The 22,908-nt window shown below is 43.0% G+C and overlaps 2 protein-coding genes across 2 annotated transcripts; one reads left to right on the top strand and one right to left on the bottom strand.

Annotated features, from left to right (window-relative positions):
- Positions 1-1,596: 1,596 nt before the first annotated feature.
- SQSTM1 (sequestosome 1) lies at positions 1,597-9,473 on the top strand. The gene is made up of 8 exons (XM_056865499.1): positions 1,597-1,793; positions 3,700-3,795; positions 5,722-5,957; positions 6,076-6,232; positions 6,506-6,595; positions 7,494-7,732; positions 8,642-8,849; positions 9,292-9,473. Exons 1-8 carry the CDS (start codon positions 1,598-1,600, stop codon positions 9,447-9,449), a joined length of 1,380 nt encoding a protein of 459 aa, XP_056721477.1. The 5' UTR covers position 1,597; the 3' UTR covers positions 9,450-9,473.
- Positions 9,474-11,716: 2,243 nt separating this feature from the next.
- MRNIP (MRN complex interacting protein) lies at positions 11,717-21,598 on the bottom strand. The gene is made up of 7 exons (XM_056847640.1): positions 21,496-21,598; positions 18,232-18,291; positions 15,399-15,496; positions 14,653-14,725; positions 14,029-14,147; positions 13,731-13,809; positions 11,717-12,247 (listed from the first exon to the last, which is right to left on the bottom strand). Exons 1-7 carry the CDS (start codon positions 21,574-21,576, stop codon positions 11,717-11,719), a joined length of 1,041 nt encoding a protein of 346 aa, XP_056703618.1. The 5' UTR covers positions 21,577-21,598.
- Positions 21,599-22,908: the final 1,310 nt, after the last annotated feature.

Below are 22,908 nucleotides of genomic sequence, written 5' to 3'. Positions count from 1 at the left end.
GCCGAATTTATTTCTGAGTAAACATGCATAAGATGAACTGCATGGCTACAATCCTAGCCGTGCTTACTACAAAAGTCCACTAAATTCAGATGGATTTACTTCTGTGTAAAGATGCTTGAGATTCTGCTCCCATCATGCAGTACCACTCAAAAGAGGAAACATTAGGAAAAGGTCTGAAAACAAAGCAACGAGTAGCACAATGATTTTATAAAATTCTGCGGTAATGTAATGTATTCAGAGACAGAATACCTCATGGAAAACAAGTATTTGGCTCAAGCTCCTCGTAGGAAGGGTGGCATAAAAAGATACTAAGTATTAAATAAGACAGTTACTTTTAAAAGACCTGCTAATAACCCACCCTTAAACCAGGAACAGAAGGGCCAACTCTATTAATGGAATTCTGTTAATGGAATCCAGTTTAACAAGAAAACGAATGGTTTAGTGGTTTCTTCCCCTCCCCTCGTTTCCTTGCTAAAAAACTGTAGGGATTGGCTGGGCAGGAAAACTAGGATGCTGCTCAGGGCCTACTAGGCACTTCCCAGCCTTTCCCAGCTACTGCTACAGTGAGTCAGCACGGCGCGGGCGAATTGACACAAGGTAGCTCCACCCAGCCAGGCAGGTCAACAAACACGTGCATCCGCGTGATTTTCCTTTTCAAACTCCGCCTTGTTTGCAGACGGTCTTCGAACCGCCCGCTTCCAAGCTAGTCCTCCCCCTCCCCCCCCCCGGTCGCCCCGGTTTCCCTGTATGCCGGAAAACCAGAAAATGCTGAGTAATGCTTACACGAGGGTTTATTATTATTATTATTATTAAAGGCCCGTGTTGGCTGTCAGACCCTTTCCAAACCACACAGGAAAACTAAAGTAAGACGCCACCTTCGGTGTCATTGAAAGGGTAATTGCATCTCTTTCCCGGGAAAAAAACAACAAACCAACAAGCATGCCGTCATTGCAGCTTTTAATGGCCTTTTCCTCTCTGGGATCTCTCTCTGAGCCTCAACCCCACCCCCCGCCAATAGCAGCTTTAGCGGGGGAGGGAGCCCAGTCCACCCCCCCGTGCATTATTATCGCGACCATTATTATGCTCCACAGTGGCTCACGAAAGCTCCTACCCTGCCAGAAAATATTTTTGTTAGTCTTTAAGATGCTACTGGACTCTTGCTCTTTTCTATTATTATGCTCTTTTATTATTCTTTCCTATTATTATTATTTCCCATTATTATGCTCTTTTATTATGCTCTTGCTCTTTTCTATTATTATACCCTGCCAGAAAATAGTTTTGTGAGTCCTTAAGGTGCTCCTGGACTCCTGCTCTTTTCTATTATGATGCTCGCCTCCCCGCCTCTTCTCTCCCTGGCGAGGGTGGGGATTTTCCCAGCTGAAGCCCGCCCTCCTTGCACCGCCGCCTATAAGACGCGGGCGGGCAGGCGGCGCCTGGCACAGCTGAAGGGCAAAGGCGCCTCTCTTGCAAAGGGGGAAAGGCGGCGCTCGCTCTCGGTCCCCGCGCACCCGCCCGCTCGCTCGCGCGCGCACCCCCTCCGCGTCCCGGGCCGCGCGCGCCACTTCTTTGCTGCGCCACCGCGGCCGACGGCTCCGCCATGGCTCCGCTGACGGTGAAAGCCTACCTGCTGGGCAAGGAGGACGCGTCCCGGGAGATCCGCCGCTTCGCCGTCGAGGCGCCGGCCCTGTACCAGCCCATCCGGGACAAGGTGGTCGAGCTCTTCCAGGGGCTGCTCCGCAACGCCAGCGCCGCCGCCGCCGCGGCCACCGGCGCTTTCCAGATGTACTACAAGGGTGAGTGAGTGAGTGAGTGAGTGCGCCTCCCGAGAGGACGGGGTGGTCGTCGCTGCCAGCCCTTCTACCTCCCTCCTTCCCCCCCCCCGCTTTTCTCTCTGTCGGGAAAATCGGGGTGCAAAGCTGCTGTTCAAGGTAGCGTAGCAGACCCCCCCCCCAGGGAGCCCTAAATGGGAGCTCATTATCAGCAGGTCGATGGATATTAAGGGTTTTTTTTCATGCAAATAACGGGGTAGGTCTCTTTAAAGGCCGGAAGCGCAAGGCAGTTATTACTGTGTGACAGGCAGCAGCTCGACAGGTGTAGGCCTTCTGAAAGGGCCAGGCGACGGGGCAGTTGTATCTGTGGAGTTTCTGCCGCCTGTGCAGCGGTTAATGATACGGGTAGATTTGTCGATTTTATTTTTTTAAAATGGCTAGGTTAGCAAGGCGTTCTGCTCTAAATACCTTGGAATGGTTATTGCATTCCCACAAATTCAGTATTTTTCCATAATCGGTGCTTAAATTCTAAACCAATGGAGACAAGATCTCAACGCTATCTGGAAGCCATCTTCCCTCGTTTAGAAATCTGGTTTACTTGTTCTAGACGTGGCAATCTGCAGGTATTAAGAGGGTGTTTTGCTTCCAGATAATTCACAATTCATAGGCTTGAAATGTTACTAATATATATATGCTGTGCCTCACTTAGTTCAGGCTCAAATGTAGTCCCATTACATGTTACAGTCTGCAGTTTGCCATGAAGAAAGATTGGTGGGGATCCACCCTTTGGCTGTTCCTTAACTATTGCAGTTTATGTGCCGTATGGTGACGTCAGATTTTGCACAGGCCTATTTGACCGGACCAGTGAAATTAAGGGATGATCAGATTGGTGCTAGTTGATCTTGAATATACTTTTAAGGAGGCACTCTGTCACAACGATCTTGTATGAGAGCGACAAAAATTGGATATGCAGCAAGATTATTTTTGAAAAGTCATGGTGGTTAATATATGAGTACTCTAAGTGCAATGTGGTGTACTGGTGAGGGGAACAGGGTTATGAGGTTGACATCTGAATGCTATTTCCCAGGAAGGGAGTCTGGCAACATGTCTACTGTTGGCTTTTCCAAAGATCGAACAGGAGTACCGCTTACTTTATACCTGCCTGCCATTTAGCATGTGCGGTTTTCAGTTTTGACTCAAGATCATACCAGACTGCCATAGGCTTATTTGTACCATTGATGATGCCACCAGCTGTTTTTAAGGCACTCTTGAAACGGAGAGACCCTTTAAATGTTGCTTGCCCTGATAGGGGGGAAAATGGAGTGCTTTTCAAGCTGAACAGTAGAGTACAGAAAGCCTCTAGTCTTTCAGTGTTTTCTGTAGCTGTGTTATGTATAATCTTCATAGCTTTACATAATTGGCCTCTTAATGCTTTAGTGCGGCTTTACAAGAGACTAGCATCCCACTCCCCCTGTAATAATAGAAGAACATACAATTGATAGTTGAGAAGGCATGCATACCTTTCAGCAGTGACTCACATTTCTTTCATCTGTGTATCAGCTAACTAGTAGCATGCCCTCACATTTTCACACAGCTGACTTAACAAGGCTGTTTCTTTTGAAACACACATGCACAGTTGAAGTGTATGCAAGGTACGCTAGTAGAGTCAAGTAGACTCGATGGGTTTAAACAGCTTTATTACAGGATTCCATGTGACTGAAGAAAACAGCGGCTGAAAAGAAAAACCCACTCTGAGCCTGGCTTGCTGGGAATGAGGGCAGGCTATAAATGCAATAAATACAAACAGGAATCTTGTAGCACCTTAAAGACTAATAAGAAAATTATTTTATGGCCTTTGTAATGGCTCCTCAATTTGCAAATTAAAAGGTGTATCTCTGTCCTATACAATTAATATTATTTCTTCTTTCAGATGAAGATGGAGATATGATTGCTTTTTCCAGCGATGAAGAACTGCAGCTGGCCATGCCCTATGTAAAAGATGGCATTTTCCGCATCTACGTTAAAGGTAACCTTGCTTCATTTGATCCAATTTAGTACTAAGTATTGCCTCCTTTTCATCTTGGTGGCTGTTACGTTGCCTTCTAGAGACTCAGGAACAACCAAGAAAGGAAATCTGTATTATGCAGTTGAATGTCATTTTGTAACAATGGCCACTTCTGAGAATGATCACTGGAGGAAAAGGTGAGAAAGCGGAGAAACTTAACTCCCAAGGGCTGACTCCCAGTGCTTCAGAGGGAATTACGTTGCACTGGCAAAAAGCCACAAATGTGCTGGCTTCCAGTTAGCTGTCCAAAGTGGTTTCTGCCAGTGCAACTCAAGTTCCTGTGAGGCACTAAATGTCAGCACTTGGAGTTCATAAATCTCTCTGCTTTCTCATCTTTTCCTCAAGTTATTCATTTTCACAATGCTTATTTTATGGTAGCTGTTGCAAGCTGTTTCAGAATTGAGTAATACAAGTGTTGTTTTCTTCTGGAGTAATTCTAGCAGCTCAGGTATAGTCTAGAGTACAGTTCAACAACCTGAAGTGGTAGAACTCAGAAACAGGTTTACTTTCTCATCTCCTTGCAGCTAGGCCAAAAGGATCAAACAAACCTCATATAAGCAGGACGAGTAGCATCCCCCACCCCAAATGCTTAAACCCATTCAGTAAGATGACTCACAATTCAATCCAGCGCAGAGTTCCTCTAGTCAAAGCCTTTGGAAACCAGTGGGCTTGGACTGCAGTAATTATGCAAAGGGTTGGACTGTTAATTATGCATCTGTTTAGGTTTTTCTGCATGTACATAACACTGAACATAATTTAACTAATGTGTAGCCATTGGTTATAACATATTTTAATCAGAAGTGCAGATTGAAGAGAATCTCAGCTTTTTTTAATGCTTTTCAATCATTTTTGGGCCAAAATGTGATCTTGAGGAAGAAGTCAATATCTTACAAAAATGTCTTAGCACTTAAATGCAAGCTGTTGTAAATGTGAATTGAGAACTAAATCTACAACATCATGACATTTTTTATTCTAACATGCCTTAGAATTGATATCAACTTTGCTCAGGATGACACTCAACATCCTTCTAAGCCCATAGACTTCTTACAAGGGTGTAACGCTGCTTAGGGATACACTGAAAGTTTCCTACTGGAGACTCAGTATGGTGTAGTGGTTAGAGTGCTGGATTAGGGGACCCAGGTTCAAATGCCCGCTCAGCTACGAAGTGCACTGGGTGACCCTGAGGGAGCTTAGTGTGCCACCCTGAGCTCTCCTTGGAGGCAGTGGAATAAAAATGCATGGATGGCTGCTCTGTAGAAATATGAAGCTGAAATAAAGACTCACATTTCTGTTAATGTACGATAATTATTTACATATAACCTGACCTAAACAAACACTACATTTTTTAAAGAGATCAAGACTTGCTCATATCCATAGCTCTAGCTATAGAACTCCCTGCCTCAGGATGTGGTGATGGCTGCCAACTTGGAAGGCTTTAAGAGGGGAGTGGACATATTCATGGAGGAGAGGGCTATCCATGGCTACTAGTCAAAATTAATACTAGTCATGATACACACCTATTCTCTTGACTATCACAGGAGCACGCCTATTATATTAGGTGCTGTGGAACACAGGCAGGAAAATGCTGCTGCAGTCATTTTGTTTGTGGCCTTCCTAGAGGCACCTGGTTGGCCACTGTGTGAAAAGACTGCTGGACTTGATGGGCCTTGGCCTGATCCAGCATGGTTTTTTCTTACGTTCTTAGCTTCTGTAAGGGCAATACCAGTTGGTGGGAAGAATAAAATACACTTTATTTCCTAGTGTTGTCCCTCTGTTTTGTGGTTGTGTGCTCTTGTCTTGCAACTCTGAGCAATATTTTAATGTTGGATTGTAACATATTCATCTCGGTAACAATGTGGGGACAATTTGTACTTCTGTGTCCTTCAGAGAAAAAGGAGTTGAAACGCGAGCACCTGCATCGCCAGTCCTGCAGCCAGGAGCGTCCTTCAAATGTGGTGCACCCCAACGTGGTCTGCGATGGCTGTGATGGTCCAGTTGTGGGTGCCAGATTCAAGTGTAGTGTTTGTCCAGACTATGACCTGTGCAGCACTTGCGAGGGAAAAGGCACCCACAAGGAACACAACATGATCATGTTTCAAAGTCCGTTGCTCAATCCACTGGAGGTGAGCCATGTGGGGAAAGAGGTCATTATAAAAAGGTGGTTAGAGACCGTTTTGCCTAAGATAATGGGACAACTGGTTAAAAGCAACATCCAGCTAACATGCTGTTATCTTCCTTTAGTGGCTTCCTAGAGGTCGATGGCATCGCAGGATGCGACATGGTGTCCCCTTTCCATGGATGCAAGGCTGGGGGCACTCTTGCCCTGGCCGTTGTCAGAACCCTGGTCAGGCGCAAGATGATACCAGTAACACTGTCCCAGATGCTACTCCAGAGCAAGGTAATTTTTACTTTTTGATAGCTCATCCTGGCTGATACGCCTGAATAAAACGTACTTTTTAAATACCTGTCCCACCCCCTTGTAGTCCTCAACTCAGTACTAGGAAATTGAGTTGATTTCAAATGAATTGGTTTATATAAATGTGCTTAAGTTTTCCTATGCACCAAATGACCATTAAAACTGCAAATGAACCAAATAGAGTTCATGAAGACATGAATCGAACTTTATACTGAATATGTCTCCTCTTGCACACTGATACTTTTTTTTTTTTAGGAGAGGCTTCTAGCAACCAGTCTCAGGATCCCAACGTCACCTTCTTGAAGAATGTTGGAGAAAGTGTTGCAGCATTTCTGAGTCCACTTGGTAAGCATTTCCTTTCATGTAGCTAAGTATTAGTTATGCTTTCTGTTGCTGAATGGATAAGTGCTGCTTCCATTAACGCCCCCCCAAGAAAAATGGCTCCTCTGTTCACTTACTTATTGTCTTATCTGTTCCTCCCAAATGATTTAATTTGGAACTCTGGGGCTAATGTAGGTGAAGCCTGTCTTCGTATCCAGAGGTAGTTTCATTTATTTGAGAGCAGCACAAAATGGAGAGCCATCGTGGTATAGTGGTTAAGAATGGTGGACTCCTCCACATGAGCGGTGGACTCTAATCTGGTGAACCAGGTTCGATTCCCCACTCCTACACATGAAGCCAGTTGGGTGACTTTGGGCCAGTCGCAGTTCTCTCAGAACTCTCAGTCCATGCAGAGACAGGCAATGGTAAACCACCTCTGAATGTCTCTTGCCTTGAAAACCCTACAGGGTCACCATAAGTCAGCTGTGACTTGATGGCACTTTCCACCCCCCCACCCCAAATCAAGGATAGTATGACATGGGGCAAAGTGGCTGTCACTCCAGAGATTTTCTTGAAGTTCTGTTGATCCTTGCATTAAATTACTATATTATGAAAAACAAAAAAGTACTTGACTTTTTCACAGCAGTGTAGACTATAATCAATTTAAGGATATGCCAGAGACTTCAGAATAGTCAATGGGGTTGCCCATCTTCAATGCAAACGTACCTTCACATTTTCCCCAAATGATAGCACTGCAGGAAAACACAGCTTGTCTTCTGGCTTTTTGACTAGGGTATGGGACATCTGCCATGCTAACTAGCATTGGCAGAGATGTAAATCCATAACTGTCTATATTTACATTTCTATCTTCAAAATCTTAAATTTCATTTGATTCTACCTGTCATACATATTGCTTTTCTAGGCATTGATGTGGACATTGACGTGGAGCACCAGGGAAAAAGAAGCAAAGTGGCACCCGCACCTAGTCCTGAGAAGGGCAGTGCCAGGCCTAGAAGCAGCTCAGGTGACCAGTCGAAATCAGAAACCAGCAGTAAGAGCAAGCCAGCTTCAGAGGCAGAGGATGCTGTTACTGAACAGCTTCAGGAGATGGTGGTAGATTCTCCCCCTATGCAGATGGAGCAGGATAGTCTCTTGTCACAGGTATGAGAATGAAGACCTGGCAGTTTCTGAAATGTGCACTGGCATGCTGTAAAGTCAGTGAACGCCTGCTGGAACATGTGCTCAAGAGGATGGGCGCACATCTTGCCAACACTTGAACTTGTGTGTGCTCCCTCTCCCCAAAAATGTGTCAGTAAAATTAAGACACAACTCTTCCACAGACTAATTTGTTGTGGTAGTTGAATTCAAATGTCTTAACAAACATTTGTTTCTTCCCGTTACTGGGGTTCTTCACCACGTTTTAATCCTGTTTATGAGCCCTTGTGTATGGGAGAAACAAGCGTCAGTTAAGGCACTTCCAACTGAATGTCACACAGAGTAGTTGAAAACAAATCTTTGATCTCAGGAAGTTGCATGAGGAGACGGGAAAGGGGCACATGAACCTGACTATTAGCCAGGTTCATATTTTGTGAACCTAAACTTGTTTATGATGTCTGAACTGAGCCTAAGGCTAGTACTGAAGCTTGCCAATGTTAGCATTTTATTAAACAAGTTCTTGTTTTAAGTACTTAAAATTTTGGCATTTGTAATGCTAAACAGTGAATAAACCAAAATATAAAGGACAGTAGAAGAAAGATTTTTAGTAGGTCGTCCTGGCATGTAGTAAAGTGTTTTAAATGTTTATGGAGCAAAGTAGTTGAAACTTGAATGGTAGCATTTAATTCCATTTGAGTATCTGAATATGCCATCTAATACATGTCATTCTTGCTGTATCTACTATACAGTTTTAAAAGTTTTTACTCTCCCATCTTAACATTGGAGGCTGAAAACAGATTTTTAGCACTGCTATATATAATTGGGTATAATTTAACCAATTCCAGCACTAGTGGCTCTATTACTAATAAATTCAGTATTCAGTAACAGATTTGCATAATGTATTTGTGATCCCAGGAACCAGCTGAATCCAGTAGTAGTTCAGCGGGGGATGAGGACTGGACCCACTTATCTTCAAAGGAAGTGGATCCTTCTACTGGTGAGCTGCAATCCTTACAAATGCCCGAAGAAGATGCCCCATGCTGCCTGGATCCAACTCAGGCTCCTGCTAACCCAGGACCAACAGGCTTGAGAGAGGCTGCAGTCTACCCTCATCTTCCACCAGGTAATGAGAGTTTGGAAGACCATGTAAGAACTTTCTAGTTTGAAAAGGAAAGAATGATGATAACAGGCTTATGCATAGTTGTATCTTAAATTACACCTCTTTGCTCTTCTTGTTTGCAAACCTTGTAGCCAATTAAATGAATAAAATTGATAAACACTTCACCTGTGGAAAGAATTACAGCTTCAAGGAAAGAATTACAGCTTCAAGGATATCAGATATCTAATATCAGTCTCATTATTTTACTCTATTTATGCTACTTTTCCTGTGCAAAATATTGACTTAGATTCTTTCGAAGTGGGTTAGTGCTAGTTAGTCAGTAAAGTATAACATGAGTAGCTTCATGCTGCTGATGACAGTGACCATTCTAACTCTAGTGTTGCATATTAAATATTACTGAGGCCAACTAATTCTTCCTGGATACATCTTGCTTTCATCTTTACAGATGCAGATCCCCGCCTGATTGAATCCTTGTCACAGATGCTGTCCATGGGATTCAGTGATGAAGGAGGATGGCTCACTCATCTGCTGCGTTCCAAGAAATATGATATTGGGGCAGCGCTGGATACTATCCAGTACGCCAAGCATTCAGCAGCTCCCTAACACCACCTATTCAACTCCTAATACTGAAAGATCGAAAAAGGCTCCACAGAATAGCATACTTTTTATATCTTGCCTACTACAATAATCAGATTCTTCTTTCTTTGTTCATTCTACAAAAATAAACATTCACACTTTTCCCGTTTCACCCTGTCATATACTTTGTGATATACTTCATGTAGCTGTCAGGAATTTCAATGCATGTTTAGGTTTGGCTGTCTTTGGGTGAGTGTGTTAAGAAATCATCACATAATTTGTATTGAATGTATTAATTGCAGACCTCTTAAGGTATAGGATGTTTAGTAGTAAATCAGAAAAAATATATTCCACATTTACCCATTTCACTGCTATTGTCTCTATACATCATCAATATAACTAATTCTAATCAAAGCCAAACCTTTGGATTCTTAAAACTAGAAACTGGAGCCATGAACAGATAAGACAGCTCTTTCTAAAAACCAAATAAAGCTTCAAGTTGTAGGAAAAAAATAAATCTCAAAGAAATATATTGGGGGGGTTAACAACACCTGTACCTTTAAGGAGATTCCAGTGGCCATTGTGGAGGTTGCTAGGCAAACAAAACAGCATTGCCAGCCTTCAAGCCTTGGTTTCTGTCAGTAATGGTTTTATTTAGGGCTGCATTTAATTAAAGCAGTCCTAAATTGTGATTGTTTTTTAGGTAAGCTATTTTATTAATATTGTAAGCTGCCTTCAGCTCCACAGGAAGAAAGGCGACTAATAAATACTTAAATGAAAGGCAGAGGAGAGGTTAGTGGTTCTTTGCAAGGGTGTTTTGGCCTCTAAGGGAGGTCTTTCAGGCCTGGCAACAACCACAATGTGACTTGCTGCCATGCAAAAACAGGCACCACACAAAACCAGTGTGGTGGTGTGGCTACAATTTCAGACTAGGAGATCCAGGCTCAAATGCCCACTCTGCTGTAGAAGCAAACTGGGTGAACTTGGGTCAGTCAGTCTCTGCCTAATACACTTCCAGGAGGATGGAAAGAGGAAATGGGGGAGGGTATACAGGGGAAAGTGAAGTCCCCTTGAGGGTTCTCCAGCATGCAACTGGGCCTGGCACAGCCAAAACTGCACAACTGCGACCAGACAGCACTGTGCAATTTGACCAGACTATGGGGAGGGGGGCTTTCAGGGAAGCCAAAGAAGAGATGAGGGGAAGATGAGATGTTCTCCACAAGTCCATGCGGGTCTCCTTCACAAGGCAAATCCATATTTAAAGTAGGAACTGGCTATTTGGCTGTACAAGGAAATTACTTTTCTGATTCTGGACTTGTGTACAAGTGAGCTGGGGGGGCATGAGCATCCCATCCCTATTGTCTTTTGCACTCTTGAAAATGGCAATCCACAACCTCATTTATGTATTATGAGGATGACCTGTGCTTCAACGCTTCTTCACCCCCTTAGCAGCAAGTATGAATTGACAAGAACTGAATGAAGACAATAACTTATTGCTGTCAATAATTAGTTGTCACATCTCACTAGTTATATAGTGCTGAAATTTATCAAACAGCTTTTACATCTGGGCAAATGAAAGCTGTAGGGTAAAGACACTCCTTCAATTTGCAGGATCTGAGCAGGGCTGTCAAAGATAGGACATTTTGGAGGACTTTCATTCATAGGGTCGCCATGAGTCGGAAGCGACTTGACGGCACTTAACACACACACAAAGACTCAAACATGTCTTTGTAGAGCCGTGCTGAACACTTCCTTGCGAAGAGGCTTTCTTTCAGCTTCTGGCCAAGCATAACATGGGTGGAACCCCCCCCCCCCAAAAAAAAACACACATCAAAATTGAACTGAGGTAGAGAACATATTTCAGAACAGTAACAACTACTTTTAACTGTGCCTAACAGTAAACAAACACTGGGTTTGATTTTAGGAAGGTTTTTATTCACTGCCCCCCCTCCTCCAGGCTGTAGTGGGAAGGGAAAGGCAAAGTCCACATTCTGCTGATGGAAATACTTCCATGGGTAGGAGGGAATGTAAATCACTGGCAATTTCAGATAAGACCAATACTAGCTAATGGTCCTCATGTGTAACAAGCTGTGTTATTGGGGGTAGACTTCCACTATCAGAACAGCACGACATCCTAATATCCCCACACTCATGTCTTGAATACACAATATAGCTTTTAAAGACCATGTTTTTGAGCTGAGGTTCTAAGCCATTGCAAATAATCTAATAATGAATAAACATGGCCACAGGAAACAAGTCAGTCGTACGTAACAAGTAGAATCCCTGTATATTCTTCAAAGGTAGTCATCAAAATCCTCTCCTGTAGAAAAGAGGCTACTGTATCGACCTGTAACACTAGAGAAAGCAACAGGATGAACTAAAGGAATTGAGGTCGGTTCCTTTGACAACATCCTTTGAAGATTAGCACTAGGTAATAATGAAGAATCTTTGTTTTTTTCGGTTAGTATGTTGGCTTCTTCAGTATGCTCACTATCCTTCTGTACTTTATCTAGGAAAGCAGAGACAGTCTGCCTTGGTATACGCTGCCAGTTTGGGGGGCTGTCAATGCAGCTGACTATTTTTTCATTACCTGCAGCAGCAGAACTTCGGACTATAGGCACCCGGCACTCTAATACAGTAGCAGCCACACTCCTATTAAAGGTCTCTGATGAAAGAGATTTCTTTTGATTAGAAAGAACAGCATTTCTTAATTCTGTCTCTTCATTCTTTGCATGTACCAGAAGTCCTTCAACAGTAGAAATCCCCGTGCTTTTCTTTGCAGCATTTCCACAGCTTTCTGAATTGCTGAATGAATTTCTTCTGTGCTATAAGAGGACAGGAAAAAATTGTAGTCGTACCCAACTACAACTTGGTGCAACACTCAAGGGATGCCCTGGAGCAGGGGTCCCCAGCCTTTTTGAGTCTGTGGGCACCTTTGGAATTCTGACACAGGGTGGTGGCACAACCACAAAATGGCTGCCACAGAGGCACAGCTAATGACAAATAGCAGAGAGTGAGGTTATGCATAACTGTTAGCAACTCTTCAACATTTCAGGTAGAAGCTGTGTTTAATAGGATGCCTTTTAAAATGAACACATTGTTTAAAAATATTTTCTTGCACACGCCTTCAGTCTTGCAGTGACTGATCCTTGTGCTGTGGTAGCAGCTGCCGTTGAAGTGACTTTTTAAAAAGTGACAGCCAATCAAATCTCCAATGGCCAATCAGAATCCATGCTGAGAAAAAGCAGCATCTAGCCCCACCTACTTTCTAAAAACACTTAGTGGCACCAGGAAAGGTGTCACTGGGTGCTATGGCACCCACACGAACCACATTGGGGACCCCTGGCCTAGAGAACAGCTACAAGGCGGCATGAGCTGGCACCTCAATGCCATTTTCTTTGGAAGACTTCACCAGGTTACTATGTTTGTAAAATAAACCAAGCTACTATGTTTGAAAAGTAAACCTGGGGTTTTGTTTTCCTTTGCTTTGCATCATGCACCTGGAGCTCTTTTGCGCACTTTTCTGCTTTGTGATAGTGCAGTACCCAGCTCTAGATTGCATGCATTGATCTGTTCTGGGGCGAGCAGCTGAAGGTGATCTGCTGTTCTACGGGATGTGGATGCAACGTTAACCAGGCACCTCTAACAGCAATAAAAGCTTACATTTGCTCATTGGTTCTTTTCCAAGATCAAGTTACCAAATATATCAGCTTATCCTGTACATCTTATCAGTTAATGGAACTTGATTCCAAACAATGCCTTTAGGGATGGAGATAGGGAACTATCAAGAAATCTACAGTGAAGCCACGCTGAACAGAGCTGTGTCAGAGAGGGCCGGTAACAAATCTGATAAATAAATTGATCATTAATTTTTAAAAAAAATTAATCTTTGTTTCTCTGAGGGTTTAAGACAGAACACACATTGTTCTCAGGCAAAAGTCACGTGAGTTGCTTCTATTAATGCTAATGTTGGCTGATGACTCAACCCTTCCATAGAAAGATTAAGTCCTACCTCCCAGGCAGATGCAGGCCAATCACATGGAGGGGGAAGTATCAGGGAACAGGGCCTCTAACAGTGGCTGAAGGGAGCACGCTAGTCAGCCTATGAAGACTAAGCCAGTTCACTAGCAAGAAGTATAGCTGACTGGTAATACTGAAGGTAGCAAAGTTGAGACTATCATAATCTTATATATTTCTATGCATTAGGCAGGCTTTGAGTACTGAGGCCATGTTAATTATGCCAATCTTAGTTCTATGTTTAAAGGGTTCAGTCTTTCAGAACATGAAATTTACTACTGCAAAACTTACATTCTTTCCAAATCCAGGAACTCCATTTTCTTCAGCTCTCTGGGCATCAACACTGTCTAAGCTGGTCTTCTTATATTTCCTAGTTGATATTAAAAATCCAGATAATGATTAACTTAAAACGAATCACCCAGGGATGGAGAAGAAAGCAAATAGATCTTAGACCTGTTTTTGTTGTTGGTTATTCATTTACAGCCCATAGCTCTATTCACATAGAGCAGCAGGTTTTCTGGCATGTTAACAAACATGGTATCATGACACTGGCAGATTTAAAAGAAAAAGGAAAACAGTGTGCATGCACCTTGGATCTTCTGTTATGTTATCCAGAGAAGAGCTGGTCTGTTTTCCTGTATGCAACATTTTCTCTTCCTCCTCACAGCTTTTGTGCAGATATTTATTCCAACGGCTGACCTTTTCTTCCTACAAAGTTGCAGAAAGTCTCATAAGAGCAAATTACTATAATTTATTTTGGTTTTGCTTGTGATGGGGAAAGACAAAGACCCGTGAAGTCTTATTTGGCACCCCTCTAACGTCTGATATGTACATGGTGTGCATACTTTCAAAAATGTCTTCAAAGCCATAATGACTAGAATTTTTTTAAATAAAAGCAGATCTTCTCACACAACTTAACTTCTGTTCCCAGTGTCACCTTTCCCGTGATGCACTGCAGGTTTTCATAAGCAATTGCATGTAGACATATACTGAGAGCTTTCAGAGTTCTTTTCTCAATTACCCAACGCATCCAGCTGCCTGTCCTGTAAGCTCAATTTTTTTGCACAGCCATTTAGCAAATTTTTCAGAATAATTGAACAAAACAATGTCAGATTAGTTGTCATCAACCCCTCTAACTTGATTTAAGGGTTTATGACTGGCTGTACTTTGATTTTGGCTTTGAGATATTATTTATATGCTCCAGAGGGCTTGCCTGCCAGTCCCATTTTTCTTCCAGCTGAGCAACTGTGTGCTTGTTATCTCTCTCTTCTGGTTCTTCAGTATCCCTAAAAATAAGTCAACATATTTAAAGTGTAATAAATGTATTACTTTGTGAGTTTGCCTGCACACACATACACACTAAAACATGAACACAACTTTTAGAAAACTACATGAAAGGACGTAACAGAAGGACACAAAATCTGGTGTGAAAATTTGGGGAAAAATTATTAAGCTAGCATTTTTAGTAGGGGATAAAAAGGAAGTCTGTTTAATACAACAAAGAAGGATTCCTGTAAGGATGGTGTGCCAAAATCCTGCGAAACAATACAGTGGTCTCAGTGTGAACAAAACCTCCATTTACAGCAAGTTTATGGAGCTGCTTTAAAGGCATTGTGGTCAGCAGTTTCACCTCCCAGCCATAAAGGAGTAAGTTGACCCCAGGAGCAGAGCTTTTTAGCAGATACTGAACTCTCCATCAAAAAGAACCAGGATGCTTCTACAATTTCATTTTCCTCCAAATGCAACAAAGGGCTTGTACAAACACCCTCCCTCAAGGTTGCCAACACACACTGGGATTGGTAGGAACATAATTTAACTACAAGCTTTCACTATATCCATCGACTTTGAAGAGTGGTTATACACTTCCAGTTAAAGATGTATTATGCACAATGTATATTTAGTTTTAATATAAATGAACAAAGAAACAAAGGAATAGGTAACAGACTGCTAATACCATACCAAGGCATACTGACAGATGCCTGTTCTCTCTCTCCTAGCAGCAGGTTTAATTTTTGTACATGGTGCCTACAATCAGATCCAGAACCTTGGCCAAAAACCTGAAAAGAAGACAAAGTCCTATTAAAATATACTTTCCACAGCTCTTTAGTGCTGCCTTGGCAAGGAAAGAGTTTCAAAATTGAACCTCTGAATAGCATTCTGTTCAGGGGTATTCATTTAAGATTATGCTTCTACTTGTATTTAACCTGAAATGAATGCAAGCTTTTCTTGCTTCTGTGCTTATTTATGAAGAGGTTAAGTTACCCTCATACATTTATTTAGAAATGTTTAGGATTTTAATGCTCACAGAGGTGATCTAAAAATGAAAAACTGGACTTAACATGTTGTTGGCAAGACATTCTGACTTGAGGGGCAATTCATCCCGTAAGATCTGAAGATGAGGCTTAGCTCAAATGTCCCATTTTTTTTGTGGGGAGGAATCCCCACTCAGTAAGTCAAGACTTCCAAGACCTTCTGGCCACGGGTCTGTCAAGACGTCCACATTTATGGCTTCCAGGAACCAGAACTACCTCTGGAGCTTGTTTGAAAGAGACAAATCCCTTAGTGGCCCTGTGTGCCAAATCTCATTGTTGCTCCAGAAGTTTTGATCCTTTGGAGAACATTCCCTATGGTCAACAGACTGCCAGCTCAGCCAATTGGCCTGCATGTTGAGGCTCCAACTGATGTTTTCTCTAGAAACATCAAATGATTTTCTTCCCGAAGAGGAGGCCTCTCTTCATGGAGAATCCTGGATCTGGTTCCTCTGGATTGCCAGGTCACATGGGCTGCCAGTTTCCGCTGAATATATCAGTGGGAGCCTCAATAACTCAATACACTGGCCAGCTGGCTCAGTTGTGGCTGTCCTCACAGTACCATAGCCGGAAGGTCTCCTTTATGCATTTTCCCCAATTTGCCAGTTTCATCAAGGATATGAAACAGGAGGGGGGTGGTCATCAAAAGTGGTCTGAATGATACCTGTGGCTCTCTTATTAAAAGTGTACCATTTCTTTACTACACTGGACATGGATATATTGGTCATAGGGGGAGGACTACTCTTTTTTAATCTAAAAAAATTCAGGGATTGGGAAGGTTTCCTTGGCTGCACTTATCCTTGAAATATCTCTCTCCCCCTTTACGTTTGGCAGACGTAGGTGTTTTCCACACAGGGGCAGGCTTGAGTAGTTTCCATGCGGCTGCTGCTGCTGCTAATGTGGCGCAGCAATGGGGCTTCTTCATGACATGTTTCCCCATATTTCCCCTGTTCCAGTCCCCTGGCAACGGCCATCCCCCTTCCCTCTACGACTTTTTCATTTAAAAAAAAGCGGCAATTGACTATTGTTATAACATTATAGTGCTGGATCTTAATTAATAACTTTTAATGTTTTATTTTTTATTTTTAAGTACCTCAGGCACCTGACTGTCTTGCTCCCATTGCTGTCACCTTATCTGGTGGGACAAAGCAACTGACCTAAAGTTTCTCTTTTAAAAAAGAAAATAGAAGGATCTTGAGTCCAAAATGAAGTCAAGTAAAAGTATAGGTATGTCAGGAAACAAAAAATCAATGGAGCTAATTTAATTTTTTTGTTACAATAAACTTTTTAAATTGATGAACACGAATGTTTACAAAAAAACAGATTTGATATGCACACACACACAATATTATACAGTAAATATTAAGTATTAAATGGTTCATCTGTATAAAACATCTTTCAATATTTGCTTAAAGGGTGTTATTTATACCAATAGACATCTCAGTAACCTAAACATAATTTATCTCAACAACATACGCCAATATATTTCTAATTATGTTATCCAGGGACTAATACATAAAGAACGTAATCCAGGTTGGGGAAGGGGCTGAAAGTGCAAAGAGGCCGACTAGGCGCTGCACCCCAGCTGGGCATTGGTATGACAACACTGTGGAACAATACTGGCAAGGAAAGGGGTAAACCTAGGGAAATGGCAGGAGTTAGTTGGCTTTCCAAGATGCTGCAGCATGGGAATGCCCCTCAAAATGTGTGGTATAGTGGTTAAGAGCAGTGGTTTGGAGCAGTGGACTCTGATCTGGAGAACCAGGTTTGATTCCCCACTCCTTCACATGAGCGGCAGGCTCTGATTTGGTGAACTGGGTTGGTTTCCCCACTCTTACACACAGGGTGTCTGTTATGGAGAAGGGAAGGGAAGGTGATTGTAAACCGTTTTGATTCTTCCTTAAGTGGTGGAGAAAGTCGGCAAATAAAAACCAACTCTTCTTCCTCCTCTAAAAGTAATGGTATCAAAAAGCCCATGGATGACCATAAAACAGTAAAGGCCCACTGGCGCAAATCCCCACGCTGGCGTTCCAGGGGGTGTTCCCAGGGTGTGCTGGGGGCAGAGCTGCCTGTAGGCAGCTTCCTGTCCCTGTTCGGCCCAGAATGCTGGTGTTGAGAATGGTGTTGCCATTCTTTTTAGCATCACTGTTCTCTATGGGGCAAAATCCCCATTTTTAGCAAAAAAAAAAAAAGCCTACAAAAAGCTTTTTTAAACCTTTCAGCGGCTGTGAAACGGCTTTGGAGGAGCTGCGGCACATCAGCCATGCCATCTCTGGCCACCGAAAGCTCAGGAATGGACTGTAAAGAAAGAAGTGAACTGTAAACCACTACTTTTTTTTTTTTTTTTTTTTTTGCTATTTCTTGATTAGGAAAGGTGGCACAGTGTATTAAAAAGATCACAAATACTAGAAGAGCCTGAGAGAAAAGGAATGGCTACATCTTTCTGTTTGTATACCTCAAAGAACAAAACTCTCAGTGCTCACCTTTAGAATTGACTGCTTTTCATCACATATTTTGCAATTCCATTTTTTGCTCTTTTTGACCTAAGATGTAATTACAGGTAAAGTCATCAGTTAGCTGCACATCCAAACCACACAATACATCAAGCTCTCACTAGACATGGGTGCATAAATGTTTTTCAATGGCAGCATAATATTTAAAAGTTCAACAGCAGCTCTAAATGCCATCATTAGAACAGCATATCATCTGAACCCGTAAATATAAGAATTTTGCATCCTAACTGAATTAGAGATTCAAATCAATTTGCACATCATGCATAATTTATTCTGTTTGTGCTATGAACAGTATTACATTCATGCTCTGAGCCACTAGCTTATGAGATTTCACACATGCTTTCAAGCCTATGTTCATAACTATTAGAACTAGAATCTTACTTTTAAAAAAGATTCTTAAAGCAAGATTTTCACTATGCTGAATTTTCTGCCAATTACTAACAGCACAATCCTAAAGAGTTATTTCGATCTAAGCCAGTTAAGCACAGGAGACCAGAATCCAACAAATGTTTAAATGGAATGCCATTATTTTATTTTTAAGCTATATCCTCAGTAGTTCAATTCTAAAGTGGCAGGATTCACGCTTGTATGAAACCCCTTCACTACCTGATATAGCACAGCAACCAAGTTGTTTTTGCTCCATAAACAGATTTGAAGCCCAATTAAGAAGAAGAGTCCCTTTTTATATGCCGATTTTCTCTACCTTTTAAGTAGAATCAAACTGATTTACAATCCCCTTCCTCTCCTCACAACAGACACCTTGTGAGGTAGGTGGGACTGAGAGAGTTCTGAGAGAACTGTGACTAGCCCAAGGTCACCCAGCTGGTTTCATGTATAAGAGTGGGAAATCAAATCTGGTTCTCCAGATTACAGTCCGCCGCTCTTAACCACTACACCATGCTGGCTCCCAACACAACAACAACCAGAGTAATTATTTCACCATACTAGTTTTGTAATAAGTTTGTTTTTTGGAATTAGCATAAGTATCAGCCTTCTTGGTTAACTGAAGCACAAAGTTAATGCTTTTAATTTTTTTTAGCCAATTCTTGACTGGTCTATTTACCAAATCTGTTTCGACTAGTCAAATCCCTGACCCTACCCACTGGTGAGTCCTGCCCTTGAAACTGGAGCTAGAATCTTAAAATCTATTAATCCTGGTTAAGATTTATGAAATTATACTTGGGCACTAGACAGGTATTCTGCAGATAAAGTCCTTGGTAGATCATATTATGAAATTCCCCATTCCACAGGCTCCTAGAAATCAGAGGCTGCTTATTATTACCTTCTTGTGTAGTCAATGCTCATTATTACAGAGAACTTTTATTTAGATATTGATACCCCATTTCCCCCCCCAAGGGGTCTCAAAGCCACTTACATCATTCTCCTGCTCTTCCACTGTATCCTCACAACAACCCTGTGAGGTTAATTAAGCTGAGTGTGTGTGACAGGACCAAAGTCATCCAGCAAGCTTCCAGGGCACAGCAGGGATTCAACCTTGGTTGTCCCAAATCCTAGTCTCACACTCTAATCCAGTGATCCCCAACATGGCGTCACAGTGCCCACCGACACCTTCCTGACACCCACCAAGTGTTTTTGAAAACTGGGTGGGGTCAGGTAGGGGTCTTGCCCAGCAGGACTTTGGAGTCACTACTGAAGCTCTGATTAGCTATGCAGATTAAAAATAACATTGTTTCGGTGGCAGCTGCTGCCACAGGGTTTGTTTTATTCTCTCTGACTCCTCTTTCCCAATGTATTTTTTAAAATTCCTCTCTTCTCCCTTGCACTTGGGCTTCCCCCTGCAGCAGCCATTTTGTGGTTGCTAAGCCCACCACCCTTCGTCAGAATTCCAAAGGAGCCCACAGGCTCAAAAAGGTTGGGGACCCCTTGCGCTAGTCATTACACCACACTGGCTTAACGCAGACACACAAAGCTGTATTATACTGAACCCAGGGCCGCTGCCAGTCTTTTTTGCGCCCCTAGGCAAGGCTGACTACTTGTGCCCCCCCCATTGCTAACCAATTTTCAAAAACAGAGGTCTTGCAGGAAAAAAAATAAAAGCCTGATGTGTGTGTGTAAAGTGCCATCAAGTCGCAGCCGACTTCTGGCGACCCCTTTTGGGGGGTTTTCATGGCAAGAGACTAACAGAGGTGGTTTGCCAGTGCCTTCCTCCGCACAGCAACCCTGGTATTCCTTGGTGGTCTCCCATCCAAATACTAACCAGGGCTGACCCTGCTTAGCTTCTGAGATCTGACGAGATCAGGCTAGCCTGGCCCATCCAGGTCAGGGCAAAAGCCTGATGCATTCCTACAAAACTTTGTATAAGATGTTATAATTAATTATTTTCCATAGCACTGTTGTAGTACTTATCTTAAAATAAAAAATAAAAATTGTCAGCTGCGTTTTCCCCCAAGAAACTAATCTGTTTAAAACAGTGCCCCTCAGGCCATTTCCGTGCCCCTCTGAGGTCTGCGCCCTTGGCGACCGTCTGGTTTGCCTTCATGGCAGCCCCGGCCCTGACTGAATCAAGACCATTGGTCCCATCAAGGCCAGTAATGTCCTCTCAGCCTGGCAGCAGCTATCCAGGGTCTCAGGCAGTGCTCTGAGGAGGCTGAAGTTGGTTGCCAGTTTGTTCCCAGTTCCTTATTCACATCTCCTAGTTCCTGAATGACATTGAGGGCGATTCAAAAGCTCTGCACCCCAAAAACAAAGGATGGACCCCCACATTTCATACTGACACATCTCCTACTGCCTACTCCTTTTTAACAGGAGCTGACAGGGATTGATCATGGGACCTAGGATTGTCAGATCCCTCTTCACCACCGACGGGAGGTTTTTGGGGTGGAGCCTGAGGAGGGCGGGGTTTGGGGAGGGACTTCAATGCCATAGAGTCCAATTGCCCAAAGCGGCCATTTTCTCCGGGTGAACTGATCTCTATCGGCTGGAGGTCAGTTGTAATAGCAGGAGATCTCCTGCTAGTACCTGATGGTTGGCAGCCCTTGTGGGACCTTCGGCCTGCTAAGCAGATGCTGCACCACTGAGCCTCTTCCCATGCAAACAGTGCTCATTTTTTATTTTATTTTTGAGGCCTGGGTGAAATCTTCCTTCCGTTAACCGAAATGCACTGGTCACTTGCAAACACACGAAGCTCCCTCTTCCATGCTTTAGAATCTGCTTTTAGCCCATGGGGATCAAGACCACTTCCGCCACGGCTAAAAACCCTGCGCTTCAGGCAACCTGGCCCCCAGGTGGCCTTACCTGCTGGACTTGAAACACCTGACAGAAGGAGCATCTCAGGACTTGAAACTGCTGAGCCATCAGGAGCCAAGAGTTGGAGGCAGCCGACGTCCCCTCTGCTCCAAAGGAACGACTCACAAGATATCTTTGGAGGGCTCCGCAAGGACAGAGCAAGACTCAGCCGCCGTGTTTCTGCTCCAACCCCCGACTTCTGGCATTCCTACTGTAACCCTGTTGATACAAATCCCCACTAGAGGATAAGGGTGTGTGTGTTCTGAATTCAATAAAATGACAGCACTACTTGTGGACAGATGTGAAATCACTTACAATGGAATAGCAAAACATTTAATATAACAGCACAACCTATAACTTCAAGTAACCAAACAATTACAAACACATTGGTTCTTGTAGGTTATCCGGGTTGTGTAACCGTGGTCTTGGAATTTTTTTTCCTGACGTTTCGCCAGCAACTGTGGCAGGCATCTTCAGAGTAGTAACACTGAAGGACAGTGTCTCTCAGTGTCAAGGGTGTAGGAAGAGTAATATATAATCAGAAAGGGGTTGGGTTTGAGCTGAGTATTGTCCTGCAAAAGTAATGTGCTAATCATTGTCCTGTAAGTATCAAGATAATGTGCTAATGAGGGTATGGTATGTTAATATGGAACCATTGTATCCTGAAGTGATCTGTTAATGTGTGTAATCCAAAGCTAATCTGCATGGCTATTGTTGACTGTAGTCTTTGTTAGTCTGGAGGTTTTCAGAACAGGAAGCCAAGCCTTATTCATTCTTAAACTCTCCTCTTTTCTGTTAAAGTTGTACTGATGTGTATGAATTTCAATGGCTTCTCTGTGCAATCTGACAAAATAGTTGGTAGAATTGTGCAGTCTTTCAGTGTCTTGGAATAAGACCCTGTGTCCTGTTTGTGTCAGTCCATATTCAGCCACTGCTGATTTCTCAGGTTGGCAGGTTACAAACACAATACACAAAATCTTCAGTGCCCTTCAGGAAGGGCACGCTGTACATTGGTAAACAACACCAAGTGTAACAACAAGGAAAGAAAGAAAAAGTCCACAACTTAAAGTCTAACTGCAGGGTTGTGGCTTCCCTTTGCATTCTCGATGAATGCTGCTGGAGATGCTGAAGGCCTTCTTCTCTCTCCCCAGTCTGGCCTGCCTAATCAATGAAAGGAAGTCAAGGCCCTCTTCCCAGCCAGCCCAACGGACCCAGGGGTGTCCGTGTTTAAACTAGCCCTTAAAACCGTTTTGTTCACATAACTCTTTCAGGGAAAACTCTAGCGCGCCCCTTCCTTTCTAACAGGACCCACACATACCTGTCAAGGGAAAGGATTAACCCCCTCCGCTTAACTCCGGCTTCCCTCTTCCCAGCCAGCCCAACTGACCGAGGGGTGTGGCA

The sequence above is a fragment of the Euleptes europaea genome, chromosome 1 (assembly GCF_029931775.1).
Source record: "Euleptes europaea isolate rEulEur1 chromosome 1, rEulEur1.hap1, whole genome shotgun sequence".
Taxonomy (NCBI): domain Eukaryota; kingdom Metazoa; phylum Chordata; class Lepidosauria; order Squamata; family Sphaerodactylidae; genus Euleptes; species Euleptes europaea.
Note: the sequence above shows the minus strand (reverse complement) of the source record. Positions and strands in the feature narration are given on the sequence as shown.